Raw genomic sequence first — 21,118 nt, forward strand, 5'->3', positions numbered from 1 at the left:
TTGGTATATAAATAATTTGTGATGATATATATACCAAAAAAGGAGAGATTTTGACTAATATTAATTTAGAACATTGGGAAAAAAATATATAAAAATTCCAACTAAATTCCATATCTGGTGATAACATAGACCACATCAATCAATTTCAAAACATGTGAATATTCTTGTAATTAGTAATTAACTTGAAAATTAGTAGAGTTAGAAACCAAAGTAAGCCACTAATTAATCAATAATAATAATAAAATGAATTAATTAAGAGCAAATTTTGTAATGATGAAGTTGGCAAATTAAGAATAATAATAATAATGGAAAACGTCGGCGTTTGGGGATTTTAAATGGTATAAGTTACCAACAGACTAAGTTTCCAAAGACAGACAAAGAGAGAAACAGAGGAGAGACAGAGCGTGCAAACACGACATAGCGGACCACGTTGCAACGAGGGGCCACGGTCGGTTGGTCTTCCATTTCCTTTACTTCTTTTTCTTCCTCTCTTCTCTCCTTCACTCATACCCAAACCCAAAGAAAAATCCATTCTTTCTTTCTCTCTTTCTCTCCAATGAGGAAGCTCTGTCCAAACTTCGACCGGGAAGACGGTCTCGACACTGTTCTTGAGGTTCCCATTCCGGAGGAGATGTTTTCTTGCCCCACTTACAAATCCCACGCCATCTCATGGCAAGCTATGAAGTCATGGGTCAAGTCCAGTTATTATAACAAACCCTCACATGTTACTTCAATTGCGTCTCTGTTCGGTGGTCGTAATGCCGAGATCCAGCTCCTCCTCGGCGTCGTCGGCGCTCCCTTAATCCCTCTCCCCATCGCTTTTCATCATCAATCCATTACTCGCAACATCAAAGACAACCCCATTGTAAGAATAAAAATCTCAACTTTATCACTTTTTTTGAAAACCCATTTGAAATCTCATAAACCCATTAATGATTTTGGGGTTAAACAGGAGGCGTCAATGGCGAAGTACATAGTGCAACAATATATAGCCGCAGTGGGAGGGGAGCATGCTTTAAACTCAATTGATAGTATGTACGCCATGGGGAAGGTGAAGATGGTGGCGTCGGAGTTTTCCTCCGGTGAAGGGTGTTTCAACGGCAAACCGATGAAGGCGAAGAACGGAAAAGGCGGAATTAGCAGCGGAGAAATGGGTAGTTTTGTAATTTGGCAGAAACGGCCGGATCTTTGGTGCTTGGAAATGATGCTGTCCGGCTGTAAAATCAGCGCCGGCAGCGACGGTAAAGTGGCTTGGAGACAGACTCCATGGCATCACTCTCATGCTTCTCGTGGCCCTCCTCGCCCCCTACGCCGATTCCTGCAGGTAAATTTCATCCCCTTTTTAATTATTTTTTTTTAATTGCAAATTAAAGTGTGAATCCGTACCCAAAATTTTCAAGCGGAATTTTCATTTCACCTAATTTCACACCGAATAATAGCGTATTTAGTGGAAAGCGCTTAAACGTGTCGGCTACACCACTCCTTGAAAACTCAGTTCACAACCAATATGGAGGCCAAGTAATCTTTTCTTTAATCTTCTCTTAAAAACAATTTATTATTTAATTAATTTACGGTTATTTTCATAAATAGTCATAACTCATACCAACCTATTTTTTATATTTCAAAAGTCCATTTTAAGTTAAAAAAATTAAAAAACTACAAATACGAAAATTATGTATGGGCCGAATGGCCCAAATACGCTGAATGGTGTTTAGTGACGTAAGCAAGATTCGTTTTTGACAGGGGCTGGATCCAAAATCGACGGCGACTCTGTTCTCAAACTCAACCTGCATCGGCGAGAAAACGATGAACGGCGAAGATTGCTTCATTCTGAAAGTGGAAGCGGAATCTTCAGTTCTCAGGGCAAGAAGTAGTAGCGGTGTCGAAATAATCCGGCATACGGTTTGGGGATACTTCAGCCAAAGAACTGGTCTCCTCGTGCATCTGGAAGATTCGCATCTCCTCCGGATCAAAACCGGCGGATCTCGAAACGACAACGTGTTTTGGGAAACGACAATGGAGTCGACAATTCAGGATTACAGAACGATCGACGGCGTGAACATTGCACACGCCGGAAGAACAACTGTGTCACTCTCTCGATTTGGTGATGGTGCGGAGGGGCATTCGAAAACGAAGATGGAAGAGATTTGGAAGATCGAAGAGGTTGATTTCAATATCAAGGGTTTGTCGATGGAATTCTTCTTGCCTCCCAGTGATTTGAAGAAGGAAGAAGAAGAAATTGGAGTAATTAGGAGTGACGAGAAGTTTCCGTTGACGATGCGGCGTGCGGCTGGTGCTGGTTCGAGGATTTATTCGTCGAGAGTGGCGGCCGTTGATGATGATGAATCGGAGGGGAGTAGCCGGAGTGATGAAGATGAAGATGAAGATGAAGATGATGATTCGTGGTCAAGTGCTTAAAGATTAAACTCAATCTTTGAAATTTTGTACATAAATCCTTGGTTGATATACATATAAATAAGAACAGGTTAAGGCGTTTCAAATTATAAATTGTAAGGACAGTAATATACATACGAACTCCATTATATATGTTACAAGATCGTTTACAGTTCTGAAACCCATTAGAAAACGAAAATCACTCCATATTTACATTACACAACCAAAGGGGAGAAGGCTATTTGACATTATCAAAGCAGAGCGCAAAACAGAGCACGAAAGATACACACATCACTATCCGGCGATATCGATGGCCTTAACCTCCGGCTTTCTCTCCTCCTGTTTAGGTACCGTCACAGTCAGCACTCCGTTTTCCATTTTGGCGTTAATTTCATCCATTTTCGCGTTCTCCGGCAGCCGGAATCGCCGCATGAACTTCCCCATGCTCCGCTCCACTCTGTGCCATTTCTCGTTCCTCTCCTCTTCTTCTTTGCTTCTTTCTCCACTGATCTGCAGAACTCTCCCTTCCTCAACCTCCACTTTCACTTCTTCCTTCTTCAGCCCCGGGAGATCCGCCTTGAATATGTGTGCCTCTGGTGTCTCTCTCCAGTCGATCCGAGTGTTCGCAATCGCCGTCGTTTCGCCCGCGCCGGAAGATGGAACCTTCGCCAGACTCCCCGGAAATTGCATCCCTTCTAATGGATCCCATATATCCAGGGAGAACGGATCGAACACGTTGGTCCGCCGACCGCTGAGAAAACTCGGAATTAACGACATGGCCTTGAATTCAAGAATGAAAGTAATACAAGCGGTGGGAAAACGAAACGGAAATTTATAGCGTGCGAGGGAAAAGTATCTCCGTTTGTTTGATTTGAGAGAATTGTACAAGTGTCGGATTAATTTGTTGATTAGTGGAATACGTGTCGGATTTGATGTTCGAGTTGTCAAGAGCTCTTACATACAGCCGTCGATTCAGAATCGACTAAATTCATTGCTATCTCTAAGTGTTGAGGATAAAATCGACTAAATTCTGCAGTGATTGGAATGTGGAGCCGCCTTCCTTGATACAGCAATCGGCCTTCTCCTTCAAATCCTTCGCCCTCGTTAAAATCCCACCATTTTCCCTCTCCGTCATTAACTTCCTAATCCCCTTCTCGATCTCCCCTCTCTCCAGTTTATCACCCAACAGCAATCCAATTCCCCACACGTCGCTAACATATCTGGCATTGGCCATCTGATCCCCCAAGCAAGGATAACACAGCATCGGAACCCCTTCGCATATACTCTCAATCGTCGAATTCCAACCGTTGTGCGTCCAAAATCCCCCAATCGCGGGATGGGCTAATACCTCCCTCTGCGGCGCCCATTTCACAATCAATCCCCGTTCACCCACCATCTCCACGAACCCGTCCGGCAGCGACTCGAGCCACTCGGACCCACTAACCATCCCCGGACGGACCACCCACAAGAAGCAGTAACTAGAGTTCACCAGGCCCCACGCGATCTCGACGAACTCATGTGGGTCGATGGTGGCGAGGGTGCCGAAGCTGACGTACAGGACTGATTTGCTGGGCTTTGTGTTGAGCCAAGAGAGAGAGGAGTGGGGGGGTCGAGGAGGAGGGGAAGTTTGTGTGCGTGGAAGCTGTTTGTGAAAAGGTCCGAGTGGGAAAATTGGGTTAGGAGAGAAGAGTTGACGGCATCTGAGAAGGGGCTCGTGTTCGAGGTCATTGAAGGAGTTGAAGATGAGGGCTGAGGAGGCTTTGGTTTGAATCAAAATGGAAGATAAGAGTTGTTCAATAAGAAGCGGACATTGGGCTTTCACCGCCGGCAGATCTTTCACTCTGAGGTGTGGGAAATCGGGTAATGGATCTTCCGAAGAACGCAAGAGGCGGTTTCGACGAAGATCAGGAAGACCAACCATTGCCAAAAATGCAGAGATATTCCCAGTCCTCAAAACCACTCTCCGAATCTGAAACTCATCAGCCACGCTCTGAGTGAAGTGCCAATGAGCATCCGTGATCAGGCACCCGATATTGCTTTCCGCTACCAACTCCGCCACGCACTTCCGTAAGGGCTCAACACACCGACCATCGTTCATCAAAGTTATGATCTCTATCACGCCTCTGCTGGTGACATCGCTGTCGGAGAGGCCGTGGGGAATGAAGCGGAATGTGAAGTTGGGGTAGTCTGAAGGGTGGGGAGAGTTGATATGCTCTATGTGTATGATTGTGATGGAGAAGCCCTTGGAATGGAGGATCTGGGCGAGGTGAAGCATGGGGTTCATGTGGCCTTCGTACGGCAGAGGAAACAGGATGAGTTGCATATTGGAGCCGTTCATTTCTCACCCTTACTGCTTCTCTGCTCTGCTTTAGTATCCAATGGGCCAATTTGTTAATTAAAGTTTTTTTTTTTTTTTTTTTTTTCAATTTTGTAAAAGAAAATTAGAATTAGAGATAGGTGACGGGGATGGATAGAGACAGGAAAGCAAGACCTATGAACATGTCTAGTCAGCAGCATGTGTGGCCCCGACACACCGGATTCAAAATTCAAAAATCTGACACACAATATTATATATAATAATAAAATGGGGGAAACAGCGTTTGACCAAGTCAATAGAAACAAATCGGAGGTCTAAAAAATAAAACAGCACTACAGACGAGGATGTCCCAAAATTTGCCCATTTCAAGGTTAAGAAACGCAAAAAATAAAAATAATAAAAATAATAAAAAAAAAAATAAAATAAAATTTATGAAATTCGGTAGTGATTTTAATGATAAGTGTTGTGGACGACAATTATTTAAACGACGATTTTGAATTAAATGTCCCGCCACTCAAATAGTCAATCAAACAACTAAAAACTGCCAACATTATTTCGATTTTAAATTTGAAATAAAGTTTAATAATAGAATCTATTATTGAAAAATTACACATTGATGCAATTAATGTCACAAAACCCAACATATGTTTCTTATTATTTATTAAACCATTTCCTTAATCCCTTCCACTTTAATACAACACAGAGTAGTGTGTAAAGGGTTATACATGTTTTCCCCTCCCACAAAACAAAACTTTTATCTAAAATCACACTATAACCCACAGAATTACAGACTTATTGCTTCCTCCTACTACCAAAAATCCTTCCTTTTCAATCTTTCTTTATCCCTAAACCCTACAAAACAATTTCATCTTCTTTACTCTTTGTCTGCTTCGCCAACATCAGTATGTCCATTCCTGAGGTAGGTGAAGTTGCTCTTGATTTATGGCTACCTCTCCCCGGAAACTCCTTGGCAGTGGCAGAACTGGCTTGTTTCTTCGGGATGAAATGGAATCTGTAATTTGTAAGAACCCCATTAGAACGAGTTTGAATTTAAGGAATGTAGTGAAAATTAGGGGAATTTTTTGCTTACTGAGGCCTGGCGATAGGAAACCGTTTAGTGGGGCTTGAATGGGGCTTCTCATCTCTGGAAATCGAACGGCTGGGCTTCCTGAATAGGCAATGGAGTTAAAAACAAAACAAACCCATGTGATTGCTTAGACGAAGGGAGGTTGTGAAATACCTTTTTTCTGAAAGGATTCTGAAGGGTTCACATATTTGCGAGGCAAGAAAACGCCGGTTCCGGAGGAAGCCCTTTTGACGCCAGATCTGCCCGGATGAATGCAACGCGTGGCGGCGGAGGCGTTGGGCGTTGGCTGCTGATGTCGGGGTGGAGGAAGCCATGGGGAATGGTAGAAATCGCTGTTGCCCCCACTGCACCGGCCCCTTACATCAACAAAAGTTCCCCCTCTGTTTCGAAACTCTGGCTTCCAGTGTGGCTGAGCCGACCAGCCGACCTTAGCTTGTCTTTCCCAAGAAGAGACACTAAGAGCTTGCAACACCAGATCCCGCTTCACTTGCTGCGCCTGTAGAACAGGAGAGTTAAATATTTCGACGGCCCATAATGAAAAAAAGAGAACAGAACTGTTAAAATGCTGGGTTTAGAACATTGGTAACAATTTACCTGCGCCGCAAATGCCAAATTCCGGTCACAGTTACGATTCAAGAACATCCCATAATCCATTTCATTTACAGATTCAACAGGAACAGAAGATCGAGCACCCACAAATCCTTTAACAAAAGGGACATTAGAGTGAAACAGAGTTGTTCCGCGGCTCATCTTCAACCTAGTAGCCTCTATGGAAGCAGCATGTACAAGGGCTCTAGCATCGTTCACAGCCCCAGAAACCGCCAAGGGAGGCGATTGCACCTGAGAAGGAGTTTCAGAGCGAAACCATGTGTCTATCCCGCTCAAAGTCGACTGAGGAGAGCCAGTTTTGACATACTTCTTCTAAACCCCATGAAAAAAAAGTCAAATCAGGAACAAATCGAAACACCCAAAAAGATAGGTAGATACGAAGATTTCATTAAAGGGTACCTCAAAATTGTTAGCTTTGGAGGTGGGAGATGCGGATTTGTCAGTTTCAGAGAGGGAGGTCCATGCAAACTGGTGAGCCAAGCCGTCAAAGAAATCATCGTCGTCGCTACCGCTGCTATCCGTGGAGTCGGTGGAGCTAACAGCCGATTCCAAGGGGGAGTTGAGGTCAGAGAAGGAGGCAAAGGAGTCAGACTCGTAGGGGAACTCAGTGGGGAAGGTGAAAAGAGAGGGCTCAAGGGAAGTCGCCATGGGAGAGGTGGGAATGGAGGGCAGAGGAAGTTGGGGAAAGGAAGAGGGTGGGAGAGGAGGATTAAATAAGGAGGGGAAGAGAGAGTGAGCCTACAAAGGAAGGGATGAAAGGAAGAGAGGGAATGTTTAGGAAGTAGAAACAACACTTCAAATTTGGATTTGGGGGAACAGTTCACAGATTCAAACTTCAAAATTGAGACACAAACAGAACAAGGTTTCCCTTATGTCCTAAATCTTTTTAATCTTTTTTAACTGCGCGCTTTCCAAATTTACCATTTTCTATCCATTTTAACCTCCTTTTTTTCACTTTTCCCATTATTTATTTACTTATTTTTGAAAATAATTTTAAAAAAAGAAACTGCTGCATCTAATATTAGAATGAAAACAAAAACGTATTTTTATTTTCAAAGATGTGGGACCAGGGCAAGCGTAGAGTGAAGTGGCGCCTATAAAATCTGTGGGTGGCACACAAGATGGGTGCCACAAAGGGTAACCAAACACAATCCCCAGCCTTAATGGGTATGTACAATCTGAATCTCTGACGTGGCACCAATACACATTCACCACTTTAACTGCCACCCCTATTCTCCCCGTCCCCCTCTCTTTTAACGGATACGGCCTTCCTTTTTTCTTTTTTTCTTTTTTTCTTTTTTTCTTTTTTTCTTTTTTTCTTTTTTTCTTTTTTTCTTTTTCTTTTTGGGGTGTGGATAAAGTAGCGGACCCCAAAAGGAGTATCCGCTGGATTTGATAAAATTCCCGCCAAATTTGGTTTCAAAATAAAAATTTGAATGTGGAAGGTGGGGACTTAACAGGTTTACCTGCCGAAAGGGACACTGACTCCGGTAGTAGTAGGACATCAAAATTATAAAAATCAAATCTTGGAGAAAAGGCTGTAATTTGAATTTTCGTATACTCATTTTAAAATTTACACAGTGCCACACATATCCCTACATAAACTTCACCATTAATGGACACTTTAGTAGCTTCTTCTCTAAAAGATTAAGTTTTTAATTTAATGAAAATATATATGTCAGAGTTTAACGGGGAAAAAATAGTGGATCGGTGTGTATGGTTGTGGCTACAACAGAGATTAGAAAAAAAGATACAAAGACCGGTCAACATCAGGGATTTTATTAAAACAAACGACCACATGCTCTCGCTCACGCGTTATTGAAACGCGCGAAACCGGACAATCTATGGAGGGATGAGGAACTGGAGAGTGTAAGCCAGGGAAGGAAAGAGCGCGTGGGAGATGCATTAGTGGCATGTGGTGGTGGGGTAAGACTGGGATTGATTTTAAGTAAAAAAATAAAAACAAAATAGAGAAACAAAACTCCCGCCAAAAAGCTAAGCACAAAAATCGAATGCAGCCGTCGCTCTCGACAAAAATATAGAGACAAAACCCTACTAACTTATGATAATTTTTTATATCAATAAATACTTTAAAATTAATACAAAATATATTAAATTCATTTATATCTATCTATATTCAGATATGTTATAGATAATAAAGTATAAATAAATAAGATTTAAAAAAATTCACACTCATCATTACAAACATTACAAACATTAGGACTACTAATAACTTTTAACTTAGAATTTGTGGACATAAAGCTCTTGCTTGGTGAGTCCTTCGTTCACTTTGTGTGTTCCTTCGGTTTTCTAGTAACAAGATTGGGTGATTTGAAGATTGATTGAATCAGTGGCTAACCTGTGCTTGAACGAAGAGATTCCAAGAAACAACTTCCTATGATATGGAGGGTCCCCTATCGATAAATCAAATCACTTGTAAGAAAGTAATTTCATCACTATTTTGACTTCTACAGTTCAATGACTTGGACGCCTTGACACTAGAGAAAACTAAGAATAATATCCACATACTAACAACTTAAGAGAGGAAGTCTTGAATATTGAGCTGCGTAGATAAGGCCAATCAGCTGCCCCTTGAATGACTTTGTTCTGCCTCCTGAGATTCCAGAGAAGCTCAATCCTCGAGGAGCAACAAACCTATCTTCATTGAACCAGACAAGCCTCTAGTAGTAGTGTCCAATTCCAAGCACCCATTGACATTGTTCTTGTCTGGGGAATCCTTTGTACTGACAATGTTCTTGTCTGCTGTCTGCTGTCTGCTGTGTTTTGATCATACAAGATAAGGGGGTTTGTGTAAGGAATGTTGGAACGGAGGATTAAGGGTAGGACATTCTATAGCATCACACAAACTTGCTTGTGAAGCTTAAATGAAACAAACACCAAGAGAATTGCAACAAATCCATCTTGTTATAATGCAAAAACTACAGCAATTAACTAACATTAACTATAAGCTCCAAACTTCTGTAGCATTCCAAAAGACTTGGGAGTTATTCAAACCATGCTGCACAAGGTTCACCTGCTCAAATGGATAGCCTGTGCTGCACATCCTAATCCTATGGACGGGCATTCAATTTTCTGATCCCAAGTCTTTGAATACAGTACTTGCATTGCAGAAAACCAGATCCTCAACCTAATTATAAGCTCATTGTAAAGCTTATTTAACCTATTGAAGAGACATGATAATTTGGCTGAGAGTGCCTCTTTAATTGGGCTGTTTGCCAATTAGGTATTGTTAAGGTTTTTCTTCGAGGAGATGTTTATATGCATCAATCTCTAAGTTAGCGAGAGTCGTCTAAGTCACACAATGAATGTGGTACTCAGCGGCCTTGAAACTCAAGAGGTTTTGATGTCACCATACCAGACATTTACAGTAGTTACTTCAATTTCTTTCTATGAACTCTGCACGATGTTGTAAACTCTTCTTTCTCCTCAAATTACACTAAAAATGCAACATAAATAACGTTGTAGCAACAAGCAGAGACAAGAAATGAACGTGGGAGACGCACAGAAACTTACATTAAACCATTCACCAAGAAATTAATACTAAAGAAAGGCAAAAATGCTTAAACCCTCTGTTTGGAAGCCCTAGAATTGGAAGGATCTCAAAATCCCAATGGATTTGAAATCGTTTCCGGTGTAGAGATGAAGATCAGAGAAAAGAATGAAATCAGTTGGTATGTGTGTACCTGTAGGAAGATCGGAGAGCAGAGAAGCAAATAGCGCTATGGCTGTGGCTGCGAGCTACGAGCTGCGACCGGATGGAGATTGGAAACATGAAATTTGTAATCTAAAATTTTAGAATTTACTAATCTAATGTTAATCATAATTTATATTTTTTATAACGGAATTAAGAATTTCCTATTTATCTCTCCTATTTTTTAAACGCTAAATCACCCTAAAATTTATATCACATGACATATTTTTTCCTTAGGTTGGGTTGATTTTTTTTTTTTAAATTGAAAATTTGAGTTGACATATTTTTTTTTCAAGTCAACTGAATTAATCTGAAACTAGAGACGTGTATTGTAGATAAGTATAATTTAAAAATAAATAAAAAAATCACAAACCAACTTAGCCCAACCCATAATCAAAGTGGTGGGTTGGATTGGGCTGTGAGGGTTATTTTTGTCACCGGCCCTACCAGCTTAAAATTTTATATTGATCTAAAAGATTTTTCCAACTCAACTCAATTCCTATACATTCCTAATAAGTCTACTCAAAGACCCGACCCAACCCAACCCTCATCTACCATCTAAGCCTATGGACTTGAGGCTCAACTCGAACTCATTTCATATCCAACATGGTTTTTATCAACCCACATGTAAGAGAATATGTAAAAACACCAGATTATTGGCTCTTTATTTGAAATTGTCTCGTGTGCAAATAGTTTTTAATTCTTTACGAAGTTTCTCAAACTATGTCCTACATAAGAATTGTTATAATTTTGTTCGATGTATAAACATCAAATTTATAACGTAACATAAATTTAATTATAGAGATACTATAACGTTGAGTTTATCGAAAATTTGACTTGTACTTAAAAAAGAGAGAATTTTTGGGATGGGTTTTTTTATATTTTAGAAACAACATTCTAAGCTCAAAGCTGAAGGTATAGGTAAAGCAAAATTGAAATGCAAATGGAGGGAAAGGAAGTAGATTTGATGATGAACTTGGGAAAAAGTAGCCACAAAAGTCAAGGATTTCCCATCTCAAACGGCTACAAATTTGTATCGGACATCCAAACCAGGCGTTAGTGTGGATCTACACCTCCTTTTTTTGGTCTTTTATTAAAACGCTAGAGTTTGGAAAATCAACATATGCATAGACTTCATTTTTTTAAGTACGTGAAACTCGAGATTAAACTTTACACAAGTTGAATAACGTGAAATCCCATATCAGTTAGAATAGAAACCAAAATATTTCTTATAACGGTGCAAAAACCTCTTTCTACTAGACACGTTTTAAAAGTCTGAGTTATTGCTCGTTACGGAGAATATCATATCATTGCAGAGGTCAATAACTCATAACATGCTCTCCTTTCAAATTAAGAAGTATATGTTTCAACCTATTAGTCGCAAAGGAGGGGGAATAGGCTTTCAAATGAAAGTCATAATTTTTCGAATCCTACAAATCTAAAACAATCAAGACGTCGGTACAACGGTATTACATAAAGTCACTGTACCGTTAGTTACATTTCAAAATAAAGCTCACTTTAGTAGTTCTTTTTTACTTTTTGATGAAAGTAATATCTTGAACATCTTTAAAATTTGTTCACCTATTAAATAATTTGAAAAGAAATTCCATTATTAAACTTGTAAATTTAATTTAAATTATTTTAAAGTACAAACAGCATGAGATGTTCTTCAAATTTGAAGTTTGGATCAGAGGGGGCAGGTGAAACCGGATTCAAAATTCGAAGGGGAGTTGACAAATTTTTTAACGCTAGTTCTTTTAAACCTTGGCCTGTTCGTGCCACTCTGGCACTTACCTTTGTGAGTGAGCTACAAATTTGAAATCAAAATCTTCTCTCCTCATCTTTCTGATACAAGTGAAGCAAGAAACAGTGAAAAAATGAAGTCTTTCTCAGACCCACTTCACCAATTCTCTTGATCATCTTCTTCCATCTCTATTTTCGTTGCCTTTTGAGCTTCAAAAATGGAAAAAGCTCGAAAATTTGGTTCTAATGGAGCTGGAACAGAGTCGTTCACCGAGTCCAGTGCTGTATCTGGGGAGAGCAGCTCAAGCAGGTCCAGCTCCGACAGTTCCGCCGACGACTTGAAGGCTGTCGAGTGTTCTTCACCGCCCCAACTCGGCTGGCCGATTCGCAAGGCTCAGCCTTCCAAAACTTCCAACTCCAAAGAACAAAACCCCAATTCCAATGGTTCGAAGCTGAACAGAACGGTCCCTAAAGTTTCGGGTTAGTTTGATTTGATCATCTTTCTTGTGCACTCAGCGAAATCATTCCTTGGTATGTTTTGATGGGGGTTTTGTTTGAACTTTTGAACAGAGATGGAGATGATGAAGGAGAGGTTTGCAAAACTGTTGCTTGGAGAAGACATGTCAGGTTCTGGAAAAGGGGTTTCCACTGCTTTGGCCATCTCAAATTCCATTACCAATCTCTGTGGTAAGCTCTCTCTTGCTTTCATTTATGAAATTTTGTGTTCTTCCTGTTTACATGGGTTTTTATTATGTTGTTCGTGCAACTTGAAGCCACCATTTTTGGGCAACTTTGGAGACTTGAACCCTTGCCAACTCAGAAGAAATCAATGTGGAGAAGAGAAATGGAGTGGCTTCTCTGTGTCAGTGGCCACATAGTTGAATTAATCCCCTCTTTCCAAACATTCCCTGATGGAACCAAGCTCGAGGTAATGTTTCTGCTTATTTGGTTGGTTGTAACGGCCTCAACTCAATTCCAACCCGGTAGATGTTGTACTCTTTAGGTTTTCTTCCAGATTTTAAAATGCGTCTGTTAGTGAGAGATTTCCACACCGTTATAAGGAAAGTTTTGTTATCCTCTCCAACCAATGTGGGATCTCACAATCCATCACCCTTGAGGGCCTAGCGTCCTTGTTGGCACACCGTTCTGTGTCTGACTCTAATATCGTTTATAAGAGCCCAAGTTCACCGCTTGTAGATGTTGTCCTCTTTAAACTTTCCCTTCTAGGTTTTCCCTCAAGGTTTTAAAACTCGGTTTACACCCTTATAATGAATGTTTTGTTCCCCTCACCAACCTAACGTGGGACCTCCGATTGATTCATTGGTATCATGAGTTTCTGTTGGCTTGGTGGGAATGATATTCACTGTGTCTTCTGTAGGTTATGACTACCAGGCCAAGATCTGATATCTTCATCAACCTTCCAGCTCTCAGAAAATTGGACAATATGCTGCTTGTAAGATTGGCTTTGTTTTTGCTGCACATTATGCTATTCAATTCCCATTTAGGATAACCTTGGCATTGTTTATAGGAAATTCTAGAGAGTTTTACAGACACCGAGTTTTGGTATGTCGATCAAGGCATCGTATCATCCGATGGCGATGGATCGTCTTCATTTCGGAAGATAGTTCAGAGGCAGCAGGAGAAGTGGTGGCTTCCAGTGCCCCGAGTCCCGGTGGGCGGTCTCGGTGAAGATTCAAGGAAGCAATTGCATCATACTAGAGATTGTACTAGCCAGATATTGAAAGCTGTAACGGCCATTAACAACATTGCCTTGAATGACATGGAGGTTCCTGAATCTTACTTGGAGACTCTTCCCAAGGTTTGGATGCCATTGTGTAAAACAGCTTACTTTCAAGAATTGCATAATCCTAAAGCTTTTGTTTTCAGAATGGGAGAGCCTGTCTAGGAGATGTTATATATCGGTATATTACATCGGAGCATTTTTCATCCGAGTACTTGCTTGACTGCCTCGACTTATCCTCGGATCATGTCGCTCTTGATGTTGCCAACCGTGTCGAGGCTGCTATCTACGTTTGGCGACGTCGAGCTCATTCGAAACCCCAACTCAATCCAACTCGTTCTTCGGCAAGATCATCTTGGGAGATGGTGAAGGACCTAATGATTGATGGTGACAAAAGAGAGTTTTTAGCAGAAAGAGCTGAGGGGTTCTTGCATTCTTTGAAGCAGCGGTTTCCTACTCTAACACAAACTACTTTAGACACTAGCAAGATCCAATTCAACAAGGTAACAACATTCATTCTTCCACTTTGTCAATCATGATCCTTTTCTAATCTCCAAGTTTTCAGGATGTTGGAAAGTCCATTCTTGAAAGCTACTCAAGGGTTCTAGAGAGTATAGCATACAACATCATTGCTCGAATCGACGATTTGCTTTACGTCGACGACTTAACTAACCATTCGGGTAGGCTGACATCGGTCGCCACGGTTAACGTAGTCGGTCACAAGAAGGCTGCTTACTCGGTGCATTTCTCAAGCACTCCATACAAACTCACATCCACTACTCCAAGCTTTTCGCCAGCTCCAATGGTTAGTCCTGCCAAGACTGAGAGACCGCCATTTCTCAACAACAACAATAACAGCAAGCCTCCTCGGCGTGGCTTCGGAGTAAAAAGAGCCTTGACGAACTATCTCGGTGTCGAGACGAAAGCGAAAACTTCCTCAAATTCAATTGAAGGGCCTGCTTCAATTCAGAATATTGTTGTTAATGAAAGTTCAGAACAGAGAAAGAGCTCCTCTGCAGATCAAAATGTTGTAACCTGCAGCAAATTACTCGCTGACACGACCAAATAGCCAACCAACAGATAAAACGTGGTTTTCTAGAATTGCTATCATTTGTTCTTCACCAATATAGAGCTCTGTTCTTCAGCTCACAAAAAATATAATATAACATTTATTTTATATTATATTTTTATTATTTAATAGTTTTCTCTCGATTTGGAAAATAATCTTAAAACTTATAAAATTAAATGTAATAATTTTTGTAGTAACGAAGATCAACAAGTCGTTGTAGTATAGTGGTAAGTATTCCCGCCTGTCACGCGGGTGACCCGGGTTCGATCCCCGGCAACGGCGAATGGGTTTTTATTAATCTCTATTTATTTCTGGAGGTTCCAATCCGACTTGTCGTTTTTTGTATTTTGTCCATTTTGAAGAGCGTCAAGTCGTTGTAGTATAGTGGTAAGTATTCCCGCCTGTCACGCGGGTGACCCGGGTTCGATCCCCGGCAACGGCGAATGGGTTTTTATTAATCTCTATTTATTTCTGAAGGTTTCAATCCGACTTGTCGTTAAAGGGTAAGGTTAGTATTTTGTGCAATTTGTAGAACGTCAAGTCGTTGTAGTATAGTGGTAAGTATTTCCGAGGGAGACCCCGGATCGATCCCCGGCAACGGCGTGAGTTGTTTTTTATTATTATCTCTTTCAAGGTTTCAATCCGACTTGTCGTTGAAGGGTGAGGTTAGTATTTTGTCCATTTTGAAGAACGTCATGTCGTTGGTATGAAGACCGATTATTTTAAGTAGTGATTTTAAAGTGTGAGCCACAGGAAGGGCCGGCTTCAGTGCCTTTCCCTCCGTTATACGGTTTTGTTTTCATTGATTCAGTAAAATCCCTGGTTTTCTTTTTCGCCATTTTCCTTAAAATTCGCTAATAAAATTTCAAAGAAATTTCAAAAAATTCCTAATCCAATTACCATTCTCCCTTCCCTATCTATCTATTCACCATTTTTTCTTTATGGTTAGTTCTTCATTCCATTTTTATTTTTTGTTTTTCTTCTCTTTTATCGTCTTCAACCCTAACCATTTCTCCATCCCGTTTCTTTTCTCCACAATCAAACCAATTCTCCAAGGCGTTATGCTCAGAAAATGCGATTGCTAATGCGTTTATTTCTTCTGAATCGTTTGTTCTTGGATCTGGCAGGTGTTAGCCTCGGAATTTGATTAGGAGTTTCATCAAATGGCTTACAAGGTGGATCACGAATACGATTATCTCTTCAAGATTGTGTTGATCGGTGATTCTGGCGTTGGAAAGTCCAATATTCTCTCCAGGTTTACGCGGAACGAGTTCTGTTTGGAATCCAAGTCAACAATCGGAGTTGAATTCGCTACGCGGACTTTGCAGGTTGGCTACGCTACCGCCATTTTCTATTCCTTTTTCCCCATTCGAATCGAAGTCATATCCATATCATTATCAACTATATTGTCCTCATTATAGATCAACGAATTACTTCCTATTGTTGATCGTTACTTAATTAACAACTCGAGAAGTTTGATTCCGACGGATTAGACTCTTAAATCACGAAATTCCGGTTCGATCCCGACGAACTCGAATAAATCAAAGAACGCTGTCATAATTGTATTAACTAGACTGGATTGAAGACTTTCTCCTCATTTACAAGTTCGAATCTGAACGATGGATGTTGACGCACATTTTTGTTGCCTGGATTTAAACCTAGAGCGTTTAAATTTGAATACAGAAATCAGGTGTAGGGTGGACATGAACAATGGAGGAAGTCGAATGATTTGTTTTCATATTTTTTGAAATTGAAAAGAAATGGAGTCTGTATTCAATTAGATGATTGTTTAGAATTGGTTTGAAACAGGTAGAGGGGAAGACAGTGAAGGCCCAAATATGGGACACAGCAGGGCAAGAGAGATACCGAGCCATTACGAGTGCTTATTACAGAGGAGCAGTGGGTGCACTTTTGGTATATGATATTACCAAGAGACAAACCTTTGACAATGTCCAAAGATGGCTACGCGAACTGAGAGACCATGCTGATTCCAACATCGTGATCATGATGGCCGGAAACAAGGCCGATCTGAACCATCTCCGGGCAGTTTCAGCCGAAGATGCTCAGGTTTTGGCAGAGAAAGAAGGGCTGTCATTTCTCGAGACCTCAGCCTTGGAGGCCTTGAACGTCGAGAAGGCTTTCCAGACCATTTTGCTCGACATTTACCACATCATTAGCAAAAAAGCTTTGGCCGCTCAGGAGGCCGCTTCCACCCCCGGCCTCCCTCACGGCACCACCATCAACGTCGCTAATATCTCAGGCAACTACAACAAGAGAAGTTGTTGCTCTAATTGATCTAGTGATGACCATTTTGGGGGAAAGAAAACAAAAAAAAAAATCAGTGAAAGAGTCTTTGTTGTATAAGGCACGATGAATAGAGAGGTACCCTTTTCTTTTATAGATGGAAAAGTAACTCAGACTGCTTCTCTTCAGTTTCTATCTGAACTTTCTTCTGTTTGTTTCTGTGGAAAATGAGAGATTTTTGATCCAGGTTGTAGCTTCTTCTATTATTATTATCATCATCTTCATCATCATCATTCTTTTCAATTCTTTTTGTCTTTATTTTTAAAAAATATTTTTCATTATATATTCTCAATTAATTTTTTTTAACTTGTTAGTCATGTTCAAAGGGTTGACACTTGACAAGAAACCGTACAAAAATGAAATGAAAATAAAAATAATTTCTGTATAAAATTTAATAAAAATAGTTTAAATAAAAATAATTCCTGTGCCGCTCCACCACCACATCGGAGGTAGATATTATTTTAATAATAATAACATTGGACAAAAATAAAATATATTATTTTAATCTCTCGCTTTCCGAGAAAATACTTTTATTTATTTATATATTTATTTGTTTGAGGAAATTATAGAAAGATAGAAATCGCTAAGAGGCCACCGAGAAAGAAAATAAAAAGAAGGAAAATTTAGAAAGGCGTTTCAAGTTCTTGCTGGTTTTGGGGTTCTTCGATTGCTAGGGTTTTTCTGCACTTCCTTTTTTTTTTTTTTTTTTTTTTTTTCTTTTCTTTTATCTAAGGAAGAGGATCCGAGAATCTTAAACCCTAATGGCCTCGCAAGGACAGGGAAGTATTGACCCCGCTGTACTGGACGACATAATTAGACGGCTCACCGAAGTCCGATCGTCTCGTCCGGGCAAGCAAGTTCAGCTGTCTGAGAATGAGATCAAACAACTTTGTGTTGCTTCCAGAGAGATTTTTATCCAGCAGCCCAATTTGCTCGAGCTTGAAGCCCCTATAAAAATTTGCGGTAAGCTTTTTTGTTGCTTAGCTACAAAAAAATTCCTCTCTTCTTCTTCCTTCGTTTAACTGATAATCGTAATAGTTAGAAATTTTTTTTATCTTTGTGATGTTTTAGCTGTTCTTTATTTCCTTTGGTAAAATTTCTGTTCTTCGTTGTCTTCGTTCAGTTTTATTATTATTATTTTTTAGAGCTGGGGAGCTTGCTATTTGTTTGTTAACTCTGTTTCGAAGCTTGTGCCGGTTTTAGTTTTTAGATAAATGTGAAATGAAAATTTCTCTCTCAATCCAAGTTTTAGAAGGAGAACATGAAATTTTTGTTTATTATTTTCTGATGGAACTTTGTGGAATGGCTCAACTTACCAAATTTAGGACAGGCCGTTGGAAAATATATGTATTATGCTTTCTTTCTTAGGCTTCGCGTTCTCCTTATCAAATCTACTTTGATTTTATTTGTTCTTGTTGTAATGGTCTTTCAATTAGCCTGAAGAATTCTTGCCACTTCCACTATTGGGGCTGCAGTCAGACCTTGTGTCTTCTATGTAACAATCTACTCCATGATGTTTTTAACTGCTGAAAAATATATCAGAACTGGTGTTTTGAAATGGCAAACTACCAGTCTCTTTAAAACCTAAATTCAATTGCAGTTACAGTGTTTACTTGCTTGTAATTCCGGTACCGTCTAATTCCTTTTTGTCTCTGTAAGAGAGTATTCGAAGTATTTAACAGAAGATTGTGTTTGATATGATTTCAATACAAGTTCGGCACTCGACTATGGAGCTCCTTGAGCTATGAGTATATATATTAGCTTCGTCTTTCTTGATGTGTTCTTATCATGTTGTTATGGTGTTAGGTCTTCTAATCTTGTGTACTGTTCCAATTTTCAGGTGACATTCATGGGCAGTACAGTGATTTACTAAGGCTTTTTGAGTATGGAGGTTTTCCTCCTAGTGCCAATTATCTGTTTTTAGGAGACTATGTGGACCGTGGCAAGCAAAGCTTAGAAACAATATGTCTCTTGCTTGCCTATAAGATCAAATTCCCTGAGAACTTTTTCCTTTTAAGAGGAAATCATGAATGTGCTTCAATTAATAGGATATATGGGTTTTATGATGAATGTAAGCGACGGTTTAATGTGAGACTCTGGAAGGCGTTTACTGATTGTTTTAACTGTCTTCCCGTGGCTGCTCTTATAGATGACAAAATTTTGTGCATGCATGGTGGTCTCTCCCCCGATCTTACAAATTTGGATCAAATAAGAAGCTTAGGCAGGCCAACACCTATCCCAGACACTGGTTTGTTGTGTGATTTGCTTTGGTCAGATCCTTGTAGAGATGTCAAAGGATGGGGGATGAATGATAGAGGAGTCTCTTACACCTTTGGTCCTGATAAGGTGGAAGAATTTTTATCCAAGCACGATCTGGATCTCGTATGTCGTGCTCATCAGGTGGTTGCTGCTTCTTCTTCCCCTCCCCTTTATGTTGTCATAGTTTGTTCTTGTGACTCATTGCTAATTGGTTCTCATTCTGGTGCAATTTTTTTATTTAGGTTGTGGAGGATGGTTATGAATTTTTTGCCGACAGGCAACTTGTCACAATATTCTCAGCCCCCAACTATTGCGGTGAATTTGATAATGCTGGTGCAATGATGAGTGTCGATGAAAACTTGATGTGCTCTTTCCAGATTCTAAAGCCTGCAGAGAAAAAAGCTAATAAGTTCATGATGACTACAAAAATGTGATGGTTGTAGGTTAATTATTATTAGTCGTCAACCAAGGTCAGCTGATATATTTCACTTTTCTCCTCATAAATGCATTGTTGTGTGCTTTTTCCAAATTGTTTTATAACGTTCTATCTCAGCGATTTCCCACTTCGATTAAAATAACTTTTCTAATTTCTGTTTAATGATCTCATGAATTCCAACAAAATATTGTAATGTATACTGCTTTTGTCTGGTAAGCAAAGTGAATTTTGGATTAAACTGGTATGTTGCAACTAGAAATGATCTTTTTTCCAGTAATGTTTAATACAGAAATGTGGGAAAGCCTGTTAAATTCTAGCCTCATGTTGCTTCACCTGCATCTATCAATTCCCTTGCGCACTGTCCTCCATTTTCTGCCCACCATTTTTTTGCTCTGAATAGAGGAGTGTCTGTTTTACTTAGTGTGGGTGAGAGAGAGAGGGGGAGAATTTCTGTCATGCTACTTCCCTTCAGTATTTCTATGAACGGATTACAAGTTTAAGAGGTTGATGAAACTTGTTTGTGCCTTGAAGATGAGTGAGTGGGTTTGGCGCTGATTATGTATTCGTCCGCATTTTTTGGATTTGGTAAATGGAAACATGAATTGCTCATGATGTGTTAGCTGTTCCTCTGCAATCTGAATTTGATTTAAAGATTAATTGATGCAGGTATTTGACTCATTTTCTCTGGATAAAGTAATTGTAGAAGATTGCAAAGCTTCAACACACTATTGTATCTGTGAAGTGAAGAAGAATGGTGCTGCGTTTTTCTTCTTTCTTTTTTTTCTTTTTTTATTTTGAAGGTGAAGGGGAGTGCGGGGGGAGGTATTCAAAATGGAAAATGAGGAAGAATACTGCACAAAAATGAGTCGATGGGCCAAAAGACAGGCAGAAACTTCTATATTTTCACTGTTGTACTTAATTTGCAGCACGTTTGTAGTGTATAATCGGTTTGACAACACATACATCGACTTCTTCCCACTTTGGGCAACAGATTGGTTCAATCATCTCCTCAAGATTTCAACTTCGCCCAGTTTCCTACTGGAATCAGCGTTGTTCATGAATTCTCTCCATGTCTCTTCCCTTTTTTCTGGAATTATATGGTTCCAAATTTATGATATTGATATATGGGTCTGTCTTTTTGGGTTTTCTGGTAATACCCAACTTGATTTTCTATGCAGAAAGGGATGTGGTTTGTCTGTCATGGTTATAGGTGATGCTGCTGCCAAATTCAATTATTGGCCTCTCTTTCTGCTGTCTGCTTGGCTTTTGATGAACCATTCAGTACGCTGAGATTGATGAAGAAGATGAAACGTGGATCTGTATACTTTTGATCATTGATCGATACTAAGAACATATATCAAAAAGTTGATGGTTTTAGTTTAAAGTTCGAGCTATTCGATAAAGAACGGCTAGTTCTACCTCAGAATAAATATTGAATATATTCCCC

The 21,118-nt window shown here is 39.9% G+C and overlaps 7 protein-coding genes, 1 long non-coding RNA gene and 2 other non-coding genes across 12 annotated transcripts; 6 read left to right on the forward strand and 4 right to left on the reverse strand.

Moving 5' to 3' along the window:
- Positions 1–370: 370 nt before the first annotated feature.
- On the forward strand, positions 371–2,575 carry LOC111808893. The gene is made up of 3 exons (XM_023695126.1): positions 371–865; positions 953–1,324; positions 1,744–2,575. The coding sequence occupies exons 1-3, from the start codon at positions 557–559 to the stop codon at positions 2,416–2,418; spliced, it is 1,356 nt and encodes a 451-aa protein (XP_023550894.1). The 5' UTR covers positions 371–556; the 3' UTR covers positions 2,419–2,575.
- Positions 2,524–3,339, reverse strand: LOC111808895 (17.6 kDa class I heat shock protein 3-like). Its single transcript, XM_023695128.1, has one exon. The coding sequence runs from the start codon at positions 3,169–3,171 to the stop codon at positions 2,689–2,691; it is 483 nt and encodes a 160-aa protein (XP_023550896.1). The 5' UTR covers positions 3,172–3,339; the 3' UTR covers positions 2,524–2,688.
- LOC111808894 (UDP-glycosyltransferase 76B1-like) lies at positions 3,236–4,998 on the reverse strand. Its single transcript, XM_023695127.1, has one exon. It carries the CDS (start codon positions 4,730–4,732, stop codon positions 3,395–3,397), a length of 1,338 nt encoding a protein of 445 aa, XP_023550895.1. The 5' UTR covers positions 4,733–4,998; the 3' UTR covers positions 3,236–3,394.
- A 335-nt stretch (positions 4,999–5,333) lies between these two features.
- On the reverse strand, positions 5,334–7,230 carry LOC111808105. 2 transcript variants are annotated; one of them, XM_023693913.1, is made up of 5 exons: positions 6,807–7,230; positions 6,393–6,716; positions 5,952–6,294; positions 5,802–5,879; positions 5,334–5,723 (listed from the first exon to the last, which is right to left on the reverse strand). In XM_023693913.1, the coding sequence occupies exons 1-5, from the start codon at positions 7,053–7,055 to the stop codon at positions 5,611–5,613; spliced, it is 1,107 nt and encodes a 368-aa protein (XP_023549681.1). In that variant the 5' UTR covers positions 7,056–7,230; the 3' UTR covers positions 5,334–5,610. The 2 variants fall into 2 exon arrangements, with proteins under 2 accessions (XP_023549681.1, XP_023549680.1); XM_023693912.1 differs by having other exon boundaries at positions 6,393–6,719; positions 6,807–7,227.
- A 1,698-nt stretch (positions 7,231–8,928) lies between these two features.
- Positions 8,929–10,201, reverse strand: LOC111808106. Its single transcript, XR_002817026.1, has 2 exons — positions 10,112–10,201; positions 8,929–9,184 (listed from the first exon to the last, which is right to left on the reverse strand). It is a non-coding gene; the product is annotated as an uncharacterized LOC111808106 (long non-coding RNA).
- Positions 10,202–11,820: 1,619 nt separating this feature from the next.
- On the forward strand, positions 11,821–14,780 carry LOC111808285 (rop guanine nucleotide exchange factor 5-like). The gene is made up of 7 exons (XM_023694179.1): positions 11,821–12,342; positions 12,433–12,549; positions 12,636–12,790; positions 13,241–13,315; positions 13,391–13,681; positions 13,750–14,106; positions 14,169–14,780. The coding sequence occupies exons 1-7, from the start codon at positions 12,081–12,083 to the stop codon at positions 14,670–14,672; spliced, it is 1,761 nt and encodes a 586-aa protein (XP_023549947.1). The 5' UTR covers positions 11,821–12,080; the 3' UTR covers positions 14,673–14,780.
- A 102-nt stretch (positions 14,781–14,882) lies between these two features.
- Positions 14,883–14,954, forward strand: TRNAD-GUC. Its single transcript has one exon. It is a non-coding gene; the product is annotated as a tRNA-Asp (tRNA).
- An 88-nt stretch (positions 14,955–15,042) lies between these two features.
- On the forward strand, positions 15,043–15,114 carry TRNAD-GUC. Its single transcript has one exon. It is a non-coding gene; the product is annotated as a tRNA-Asp (tRNA).
- A 323-nt stretch (positions 15,115–15,437) lies between these two features.
- On the forward strand, positions 15,438–17,169 carry LOC111808207 (ras-related protein Rab2BV-like). 2 transcript variants are annotated; one of them, XM_023694052.1, is made up of 3 exons: positions 15,438–15,616; positions 15,800–16,000; positions 16,482–17,169. In XM_023694052.1, exons 2-3 carry the CDS (start codon positions 15,836–15,838, stop codon positions 16,965–16,967), a joined length of 651 nt encoding a protein of 216 aa, XP_023549820.1. In that variant the 5' UTR covers positions 15,438–15,616; positions 15,800–15,835; the 3' UTR covers positions 16,968–17,169. The 2 variants fall into 2 exon arrangements, with proteins under 2 accessions (XP_023549820.1, XP_023549819.1); XM_023694051.1 differs by lacking the exon at positions 15,438–15,616 and having other exon boundaries at positions 15,623–16,000.
- Positions 17,170–17,554: 385 nt separating this feature from the next.
- Positions 17,555–20,734, forward strand: LOC111808840 (serine/threonine-protein phosphatase PP1 isozyme 4). The gene is made up of 4 exons (XM_023695041.1): positions 17,555–17,939; positions 18,817–19,376; positions 19,478–19,705; positions 20,338–20,734. The coding sequence occupies exons 1-3, from the start codon at positions 17,738–17,740 to the stop codon at positions 19,667–19,669; spliced, it is 954 nt and encodes a 317-aa protein (XP_023550809.1). The 5' UTR covers positions 17,555–17,737; the 3' UTR covers positions 19,670–19,705; positions 20,338–20,734.
- Positions 20,735–21,118: the final 384 nt, after the last annotated feature.

Source organism: Cucurbita pepo, chromosome LG13, assembly GCF_002806865.2.
Source record: "Cucurbita pepo subsp. pepo cultivar mu-cu-16 chromosome LG13, ASM280686v2, whole genome shotgun sequence".
Classification (NCBI taxonomy): domain Eukaryota; kingdom Viridiplantae; phylum Streptophyta; class Magnoliopsida; order Cucurbitales; family Cucurbitaceae; genus Cucurbita; species Cucurbita pepo.